This window comes from Mchenga conophoros, linkage group LG19 (assembly GCF_057382185.1).
Source record: "Mchenga conophoros isolate Kocher_MC1m ecotype Shallow Benthic linkage group LG19, M_conophoros_male_GT1.1, whole genome shotgun sequence".
NCBI classification, from domain to species: domain Eukaryota; kingdom Metazoa; phylum Chordata; class Actinopteri; order Cichliformes; family Cichlidae; genus Mchenga; species Mchenga conophoros.
This window is the reverse complement of record NC_140544.1, coordinates 6,473,634-6,484,315: the sequence shown is the minus strand read 5'-3', so window position 1 is coordinate 6,484,315 and position 10,682 is coordinate 6,473,634. Positions and strand designations below refer to the sequence as shown.

At 39.3% G+C, this 10,682-nt stretch overlaps 1 protein-coding gene across 1 annotated transcript; it reads left to right on the top strand.

Annotated features, from left to right (window-relative positions):
* The first annotated feature begins 788 nt into the window (after positions 1–788).
* LOC146551559 (tumor necrosis factor alpha-induced protein 2-like) lies at positions 789–9,486 on the top strand. The gene is made up of 11 exons (XM_085257449.1): positions 789–858; positions 1,116–1,752; positions 2,006–2,117; positions 2,331–2,453; positions 3,371–3,465; positions 3,581–3,673; positions 3,776–3,899; positions 4,002–4,121; positions 4,237–4,392; positions 5,193–5,314; positions 7,202–9,486. Exons 1-11 carry the CDS (start codon positions 852–854, stop codon positions 7,389–7,391), a joined length of 1,779 nt encoding a protein of 592 aa, XP_085113575.1. The 5' UTR covers positions 789–851; the 3' UTR covers positions 7,392–9,486.
* Positions 9,487–10,682: the final 1,196 nt, after the last annotated feature.

The window sequence follows — 10,682 nt, the reverse complement described above, 5'->3', positions numbered from 1 at the left end:
AAAAACAAAAAAATAATGGCTATAAACGCTTCTTCTGACCTGTTTCATCTTTAGGGGTGAAAACTTGAGAAAGTATCAAAGCAGTTTAACAGAGCCTGGGCGATTCATCTATTAAATAGTGCTGATAATTAAAAACAATTTTTCTTTGTTTTTGTCCACCAGTGAAACCTACATTTTAGGAATACCTTGAAATGCAAGCCTTTTGTGAAGCCACTCAGCAACTGATAGACAGGGAGAAACATCTGTTTTGGGAGACAGCTGAGGCCAACAAGGAAGCAGTAGAAAAGCTTGCGGCAGAGCTCGCTCCTGTTTCCCTTATTACTCCTCTGAATATCTAAGCCCTGTGCTTTTCTTTGCCCTTTGTCACATCGTACCTCCTCATGTGTGTAAATCTCCATGTGTTTCTAGTTTCAGTGTAGCTCCTCATTTGTAGTTTCTTGGTGTAAGTTTTCTTTTCCCAGTGTTTTTGTTACTATTTTCCATTTTTCTAAATTTTGGTGTTTCTTGTGAGTTTACGCTTTTAACAATTTCCCCAGCAATAAAACTGCCACCTTTAGTTCATCCTTCATGTTTGAGTTCTGCACTTGGGTCCACCTCCTTCATGCCTGCCACAGCTACACATGACAATAATGGGCAAAAAGACAACATTTTTTTTGACACTGAGTTCACAACAAAAAGCACTGCTGATGCTTGTCTGTGGAAAGTGAAGAAAACAAAAGACCAGAACTCATGTCTGCAGTCTGTTATTCAAACTTCATTAAACTGTGTGCTTTTTTCTTTCAGATCCCAATAATACTGTTAAGAGAGAGTTTTCTTTTAGACGGAAAGGACACGAGGATAGGCGCTCCTCAATGGAAGGTGGGAAGTACAAATATTTTTTTATTTGTTGAATCCCATGTTAATATCCATGGCATAAGTTTAATTACAATTATTTTCATGATATTTAATTATGTGTATATAGTACATGTGCAGCATTCATTTCACTGTTTAGGAAGATTTGTTTAGATGTTTAGTGATAAATACCAAGAGAACCCCAGAGAGCCTGGGTGATTGAACTATAAAATAGTACTAATCTAAAAGAAATTCAAAGATTTGTCTTTGTTATTGTCCACCAGTGAAACCTACGTTTGAGGAATACCTTGAAATGCAAGCCTTTTGTGAGGCCACTCAGGAACTGATAGACAGGGAGAAACATCTGTTTTGGGAGACAGCTGAGGCTGAGGCCAACAAGGAAGCAGTAGAAAAGCTTGCTGCAGACCATAAAGCCCTTGAAGAGCATGTATGGCAGATTCTGCAGAAGAGTCTTTCTCTCAGCACTGAGGAAGAGGTGTCTGCTTTGACATCTGCGGTGAAAGCCATCAACCTTGAGGAAGAGCAGGACCAGCTGTGGAAACAAAGATGCCAGACTCCACCAGCCTGGAGGCCCAAGAAGTGGAAGAAACACCATGATGAAGTGCTTCAAAAATTAGTAAATGGGCGTATGGATAATCCATCAAGCCCCATTGGTGATCCCGTGAACCAGTCATCTATAGAGGCAGAGATCCACTCCATGGGCAGGCAGCTGAAGGAGGACCTGCAGCGGGTGGTGGAGGTTGTGAAGAACTGCTACCCACCAGAGATGGACATCTGTAACTTTTATGCAAGACAGTACCATCAAACTTTCAGCGCAAGGCTCAAAAAGATTGCAGACTTTGTTCTGGATGACAAGGACTGCAGCTTCCTCCTGCGATGGGTGAAGGAGTTTTATCCAGAGTAAGCCACCAGTTCAATTATTGTTTGAAGCAGCATCTTTCTGTGACTAAACATGAGGATGTCTGTCAGTGTGAGGTCCTTCATTGGTTTTAGAAGAATAAATACCTGAGCAATTACAGATAGTGAATAATAATACAAATGTAACGGCTAATTTCTTGTTTTCTTAATGTGCTAAATAAAATGCCATTTTTATAGACTAAACACAACTTGGGGTGTTTATAGAAACTCATGTGTTATCTGCTCTGTGTACCAGAATCCTTGAAAAACCTGAGCTGGCCAGTAATATCAATACTGAAGCGCTGGGAAACCTGCTTCCTGATGAGTTACTGAAACCTCTGGAGGAGCAGTACCTCAGCAAACAACAGGTAACACAGTGTATCTGAGGCGTGTATCCAGTTAATCAGTATGGTCATTGCAGGGCTTAAAGTGAGATGTGTAAATGCAGCATCAAAGAGTTGCTGGTTTTAACAGATATTTTTTAGACATAATATTGTAGATGTAATTATTACTGTCAGTAATTAAATCTTTACACATGAAAGCGGTTTAATAGTGGCAGCTGTGTGTTGTTGTGTGTTTAGAGCGACCTGATGATTTATATTGGCCGAGTATTGGATGAAGCAAAGAAAGAGTGGGATCAAGGAAAGGAGCCGACAAGAGATGATGGTTGCAACGCCAGTCCTGTGGCCTATGATGTCATCCAGGTACAGTTGCCGTAGAGTTGCTACAACTTGATATAAAAGAGGCTTGAATTGATGCTTTTATAAAAAGGTGTTAATATAAAGTGAAAGGCGTCACTTGTGGTGGTCAACTTCAAGGATTCTTATAGTGAGTCATGCGTTTGTTGACTTGTAATTGTTGACTGTAGTGACTCACCTGACACACTGCATCATGTTGAGGAGTGTTTATTGCAAATCATTTGCTTGTTGACAGGTACGGCACCCACTCCACCTGTTTTCCTGCTGGTCTCCAGCTCACACACTTCTCATCTTAAGTCTCTGGCTTCATTATTTACAAAGAGAGAAACCTCATTAGTTAAATCCCTGACACCTCAAGAGGGGTCCCTCCATCACCCTTGAGCTCACTGCTCCACTCCTCCCCTGCAGTTGAGCCAGGGACCTCACCACCGCCACATTGACCATTGTGAGAGGCTTTGAATACATTGCTATATCAGAACTGTGCAATAAAATTGTTGTGGTGAAGTAATGACATAGCATTGTTTTGATTATAGGAGAACAAAATGTGCAAAATGACATTTACTCTGTTATCCACTTTAGAACTTTCCAAAGAAGTGCCGACAAATATTTTCCAGCCTGCTGCACATATTAACCAAACTGAAAAAGACTTTGAGAAACTTTGAGAAAAAGATTAACAAACAAGGAAGACAATAGTTTTTGTTTGGGTCATTTATAGAAACGTATTTACTGTCAGATCAGAGTCACAGTTTCAAACCCTCCCATGGTTCCGTAGTTTAATCACTTGGGTTTGTCACTAACATTGTAAAGCACTGGGTTTGGTTCCTGGTGTTTAACTGGATCTGAAAATGATGGAAGTGCATTGCTGTGTAAAGTGCTTTGAGAACTTAAAACTGCCACTGATTTGTCAATACATTTGTCTTCAGTTGATCAACGGCATCGTGACATCAGCACATATAACTGTAAGAGACCGACACAAGGCCCAGGAAATAACATCCAACCTGACAGACTTCATGCAGAGGTAACAAGGCTTCACAAGGCTGTCTTTTAAATATTTAAATTTGAAAATACATTTTAGTTTTACGTTTGGTAATAACAAGATAATAAAAGTGAAAGCTGTTCTTAATCTTCTGCAGGTATAAAGAGTTTCATGAAGACATCATAAGGCAGAACAAACGGCACAGCAAAGCTTTCATAAAGGCAAACCTCAGCTGTGTCGAACAGTTCAGGTATGTTTCTGATCCAGTTAGATGGAAATTCAGATTTTAACTTCATCATAAAAGGAGAATACTTCACTGTGAGCTAATGTGTCCTGTGTGGTCTGTCTAAAGGGACTTCTTTGAGAAGCACGATCTGTTCCCAGAGGATGTGCGGGAAAACTGTTTGCAGGTCCTGACTGAGATGAAACAGTCTGCCCACACTTATTTATTAACCCCTGTGCACAAGATCCTCAAAGTAAGTTCTTTACAACTGCAGATATCAATAATCCTCAGGATTAAATCCTAACATGTTTTAATCAAAGATTTTAAAACAATGTGTTATTTGTTCCCCACACAGCCACACTACCAGAAGGTGGGAACCAGTGACTGGCTGAAGAAGAACACGTTTGAGAAGCTGCTGAACAGCACTGAAGACGAGCTTCAAGAACTTCAGGGTTCCAGTCAGTCCTCTTACCAGGTAAAAGGAGGAAACTTTGTTTTGGATTGAATGGCCATTATTGCCTTCATTGCTAATGTTTAAGTAAAAGGATTATGATGTGCTCTGACTACTTATATACTTGGGCTAAATTCAGGAGCTGATTGGTCGGCTTCAGCAGGAAGTGACAGTGGAATATGTCCAGAGGCTCCTGAAAGGAGAGGTCAAACTGAAGGACAAGGATCGTCAGCTGAAGGCTTACGAGACTGTGAAAGAAAATGCAGAGAGACTGCACGAGCTGTTTGCCAGAATGGTGAGACTTACCTTCACTGCACACTTTAGCTGAGACATGAATAAAACCCAAAAGTGATCAGATTTCTGCTGAGCTCTGGAAAACATAAGAATAAGAATCAGCTGCATTTCACATTCATTTGGTTTGGAAGTTTTGACTAAAAGTTCTATAAAGTTCAAAAAGGAAGTCAGAGGAGTTGGCTAAAATGTCAGCCTCCAAGGATATAGAAGAAATGGAATGGAAAACCTGACTCATTCCTTAACCCTCTCGAGGCAGGCGTTGCTGATTTGCAACAGTTAAAAACTAACAACCTGATTAACCCCACATACATATTTTATGAGTTTTTTTTACTCAGAAGTACCACTGCAGGACTTGGTTGTGCATTAGCAACAAAAAGTTTAATTTGAGCCTGAGAGGGTTAAGAACAAAGGTATTGACTCATAGAAAATGACGGACCAACAGTCAATATATAAGTTAGATGATGAGTGCCCTTGTCATAAAGATTTTTAAATTACAGATTTTTATCTGTAGCTAATAAATTAATATTTTATACAAACATTTTACATGGACTAAAACATGGTAGAAATGAAGGGAAAAAAACCATTTAAGGACAACTGGACTGTAGTTACAAATGTTTCAAAGATCTGACCATTGGTTGATGACTACATGGTGCATAAATAAAGACATTATTCATGAAACTGAAAGAACGTATCAAATACATCATCGATCTTGGGAAACCCCAGTGTAATAACTCCAGTTATGTTGATTACAGTTTGGGGAAACTTGCAGACTAAACTGACGTCACTGATTTGTCTTCACAGGGATCCAAACAAGACTGGTTAAAGGAAATCCTGACCAAGATTGCAGAAGTGCTAAAACTCCAAGATATTCCTGCCATACAGATGCAAATCGTTTCACTGGGATCTGCTTATCCCGACCTCAGGTAACTTTGAATTGACTCAGACATTATTTACTTTAATACAAAAACAACTGCACTTTTTATCGATAGGTGAGGAGGAACAGCAAGTAGACTGAGCCAAACATCTCAGTTGGTTTCAGATGTTTCTTCTTAGCATTCATTGAAATTAAACTATGCTGGCATGAGAGAGCATTGTGTGCAGATGAAGTCAATGCTGTTAATTAGAGTGAAAAGAAAGATTTTCTTCCAAATGTGGCACCGGAAACCCAACTGTATAGACCTCTTATTTCTAACCTTAAAGGAAAAGGAAAAAGGGAATCAGGGGACATAAACACTGCTGTTGATAGCACTCACATATAGACTGTCTGTGTGTCTGAAAGCATCAGCACCACAGAAGTGTATGATTTCATGGGGAGTTATTTGGTAAAACTAGTGGAAACCTGGAATTCATGTACATCTAGGCACATATCAGTGTCACCAATACGAGTTCCAATTACTGTTGTATTTAAAACAGAAACTGACACATTTTCCACCTTCACTTTTTTCAGAAGTTTAAATAGGTGTGGTGATGTGTTACTGACAGCTATTAGGAAGAATGTGTGTCAGAGGCAGGAAACTGGTTACACACAGAAAAAGACGTGTCTGGAACACCTCACCCAGGAGATGCCCAGAACCGCCTCAACTGGCTCCTTTCAATATGGAGGAGCAGCGGCCGAACCTCTCACCCTATCTGTAAGGGAGAGGCCAGCCACCCTTCGGAGGAAGTTCATGTCCTCCACTTGTATCCGTGGTCTCGTTCTTTCAGTCACTACCCACAACTCAGGACCATAGGTGAAGGTGGGGTTGTAGATCAACCGTTAAATTGAGAGCTTCCCTTTTACACTCAGCTCTCTGCACCGCGACAGACCAGTGCAGTGTCTGCATCAATGCAGCCGCAGAACTAATCCATCTGTTGATCTCCCACTCCCTTCTCCATTCCCAGTATCTCAAGACCTCGAGATACTTAAACTCTTCTACTTGGGGCAGGAACTTGTACCGGACGTGGAGTGGACACTCCCCCCTTTTCCGGCTGACCTCAGATTTGGAAGTGCTGATTCTCATTCCCACTGCTTTGCACTCGGCTGCGAACTGTTCCAGTGAGAGGGCATTACCTGATAAAGCCAACAGAACCACATCATCTGCGAAAAGCAGAGATGAGATTTTGAGACAACCCAGGTGAAATCCTTCCGCCACTTGGCTATGCTTAGAAATTCTGTCCATAAAAATTATGAACAGAATCATTGACAAAGGGCAGCCCTGGCAGAGCCCATCACCCACCGACAACTAGTCCGATTTATTGCCGGCATTGCGGACCAAGCTCTTGCCACGGTTGTATAAGGATCGAATGGCCCGTAGCAATGGGCCAAACACCCTATACTCCTGGAGTACCTCCCACAGGACACTCTGAGGGACACGGTCGAATGCTTTCTCCAAGTCCACAAAATACATGTAGACTGGTTGTACAAACTCCCATTCACCCTTAAGTATCATTAAGAGGATAAAGAGCTGGTCCTGTATTCCACGATCAGGACGGAAACCGCATTGTTCCTCCTGTATCTGATGTTTGACGAATGGACGGACTCTCCTTTCCAGCACCCTACCATCCAGGGAGGCTGAGGAGTGTGATCCCCCTGTAGTTGGAACACACCCTCCGGTCCCCTTTCTTAAAGATGGGAACCACCATCCCAGTATGCCAATCCAAAGGTACCGCCATTCCTCCCAATCACGCCCCTCCAGGTCTCATTTTCATTGCCCACATGAGCATTGAAGTCTCCCAGTAGGACAACAGAGTCCCCAGGCAAGCATCATAAACATAATCATGAAATACATGATACACTTTTTTTAACCCTTTCTTCTTTGTGTCCCCAACAGTGAAAAACATGTCTCGGCTCTGCTCAAACTCAAAGCAAACCTCTCCAAAGCCGACAAGAAAACTATCAAAACCACAGTGCTGGACATACTGAAAGAAAGCCATACTAATGCTGAAACCCAGACGTTTTTCTCCAAAGTTGAAGTGATGAGCCGTTCATATCCTTTATGTATCTCATCATGCTGTGGATAAGATGAGTTGAATTCTAGTGCTTTCAGTCTGTCTGTAAAGATGTACAAAGTGGCTGTCATGGACAAGCCTGATTGTAATGTTACATGTACTATGCTAATAACAAACATCCCACTGTGTGTGTCCTCATGTGACCAGATTGCAGAAGACAGTCTTTCCTCTCTGCATTTTTGCATTTTGTGTTGTATTGTGACTCTCTCTTAAAACATCGTCACCATGTGGTCTGCTTCACTTGGAGGTAAACATAGTTTCATACAGAGATAAATGGGGCAGAGGAAATATGAATGTTAGTTCCGAATGCTTTTGATTGACTAATATATGCACCGTGGTGACAACAAAAAAGGCTGGCATGCACGTTTCACAAATGTGACGGTAATTTTGCATTTGATTTTTGCGCAGGGTAAAAATATTTAGTTTTTCTCCAAAGTTGAAGTGATGAGCTGTTCATTTGCTTTTCAGAATATCACTGACTGAGAGTTGGGTAGCAGAGTGTATTATCTATGAAGCGCCTTGAGGCGACTTTTGTTGTGATTTGGCGCTATATAAATACAATTGAATTGAATTGAATTATATTGTGTGATAGATTAGATGGCGTGAATTCTAGTGTTTTCAGTCTGTCTGTAAAGATGTTCAAGTGAATGCCATGGACAATTCTCCATGTCATTTTTCTTGTTGTCTGTTAGTGTTTGACACAGCAAGTATCAGCCTAAGTTTTTTTTTTTTCATTTAGTCATTTTTCATTTTTGGATGACCATCACTTATGTGGAAACACTTCCTCCTTGGACCTCAGACACTTATTCCATTTTCTACAGTCAAACTTTCTCCTAAATTCTTGTCTTAGAGCTGCAGGCTTCTCTCTTAAAACATCGTCACCATGTGCTCTGCTTCACTTGGAGGTAAACATAGTTTTGTACATAGAGAAATGGGGGTGAGGAAATGTGCATGTTGGTTCCAAATGCTTTTGATTTACTAGCATATGCACATTGGTGACATCAGAATAGTCTGGCACGCAACGTTTCACAAATCTAACAGTAATTTTTCGTGTGGACTTGTTTATGTATTAGTACATGAGGCCCATTGTCTCCACCATGTTTCACAGATAATGTGGTAGTGAAATGGATCACAAGCTGTTTCTCTTCTTCTCTTGACTTTCTCTTCCCATGTTTCTTAAGTTACAAGTTAATCTTGGTTTCAACTTTTCAAAGATGGCTTTTCAAAACCTGTGCGAGGTCTTTTAGATGTTTTCTGGCAAATCTAATCTGACCTTCTTGTTCTTCAGTTTAACCTCATGTTTGCACCTTGTTTTAAACCCTGTATATTTACAGGGTATATTTACTGTTATCATCCACTTTAGTGTTCTTCTTTGGTCTTTTGGACCTTTCAGTGTTGCTGAGCTGGTTGGAGCATTCATTCTTCTTATGAATAAATCAGATTGTTGATTCGGCCGTTTCTAATCAAGTTTTTCCTGTCTCAGATGGGTTTATTTTGATTTTTGGGTCTAATCACACCCTCTTTCACTGGCATTAACATCTCTTTAGACCTCATGACTACATTCCAGTGAAATAATATAAACTCCAGATCTTTTGTCTGCTTAAACTGTCATGGAAAAATCATGGAACTGACCTCACCTAATCATGAAAATGCTTTATAATCAACTGTATAGTACAGGTAGCCTGCATTTAAACAAACAGTGTAAATTTGATTGAACTTAACCATCTTCATATGTAATTTATTTTCAATCAAATCATTTTGTAATTTTACAAAGAGTCAAACAGAGCATAAGCATGGTGTTACACTTTAATTTGCATTTAAGCACGAAAGAAGACATTTACAGTCTTATGCAACATTTAGCGATATTTGCAAGTTCTTTCTTTGGATAAAAAATACAAATTAATTGACTAAACACAAACTGAGTTAGCTTAAATTTAAAACATTCGTTCATCATAATACAACAACAAGTACTGTTGTTTTTATGCCATGGTGGACTCAGACACACGTGCTTTGCACCACAGCAATATTTATGACCCTGGATAATAATAAATCTACTGGAAGTGCAGGGCCAGCTCAGTGTTTCCTATTTTCCTATTACTGTGTTAGATACTGCTGAAATCACAGAAACCATGTGTTGTAACAAAATGGATAAATAATACTCTGAAGCGCTGGAACATTGTTTCACATGTAACCTTTGGGTAAATAGTGAAGTTTTCATTTTGATATTATCCAGTAGTTTTGTAAGAATAGAACAGAATAGAATAGAATAAAATACTACAACATAAGGTAATGCTTTTTAAAAAAAATAATAAATACACAACCACTGAAAGAAGTCAGAATTTCTGCAACTTATGTTTCTTGGTTTGTGCAAGTTAGTACTGAATAATTCTTCAGACAATAAATGGTAATATTGTGTTGACAGTAAAGTAACAAAACACACTGTTTAAAAATATTTCCTTTGTGCTGTGATGTTTTACACACTATTGTTTGACATCAGAAAAAGAAAAATGACATATTTCACATATTTCAGTGACATGTCAATCTCAAGGAAACCAGACATATAGCCGTCAAAGTCAATTAATTTCTCAGGTAAAAATATTTTAATGTGTATTATTGTTATTATTTATTTATTTTGTATTTAGTATAAGTGGCTTAACCTGGTTTTTTTCCCAGTTTTTGTGATTGTAGCTAAGAAGATTTAAACATTGCTTTACTGAAATGCATATATGGTAATACCAATAAAAGGCCACTATATCCACTAAGCAATTGATTCAATGTTTTTTCAACCCTACTCCACTCACACTTAGTCACTTATTTTGATTTCAAATGTCTTCTTTTCCTGAAGTGAATATCTGTAATGATGTGCATAAAAACAGCAGTTTGGGCTGAAACAAATACAGCACACAGCCCCCTCTAGTGGACATAAATGTCCTGATATCATGTCGGATTTGGTTTTATTACAACTTGTTTACATTTACCTGCCTCCCCAGTATATAAGTGGTAACCAGCCTGAGTCAGATATTTTCTCTAACTTCTCCTAATGTTAAATATTGTACAGGCACTTTTCCTTCTTTACATCTTTAAGAAGGTAATACAGAGGGAAAAAGTACAACTCATCTATTGCAGGAGTTTTTCTATCTGTTATGATACCTCTTGTTGTATATCATTCTTAAGCAGCCAATGCAACACAGCCATAGGTGAGCTCAGACCCTTTTTAGTGGTCCCATTAAAAAAAAACATCCTTAAATTTAATCACAGCACCCCTAAAAGTAACTATAGTAATAGTTTAAATTGGGTTTCAGT

Bases quoted from the DNA above. Each gene is read 5' to 3' on its own strand.
- LOC146551559 (XM_085257449.1), top strand. The intron at 3,674-3,775 runs GTATGTTTCTGA...GTCTGTCTAAAG, and splicing joins AGCTGTGTCGAACAGTTCAG to GGACTTCTTTGAGAAGCACG. The intron at 4,122-4,236 runs GTAAAAGGAGGA...GGCTAAATTCAG, and splicing joins CCAGTCAGTCCTCTTACCAG to GAGCTGATTGGTCGGCTTCA.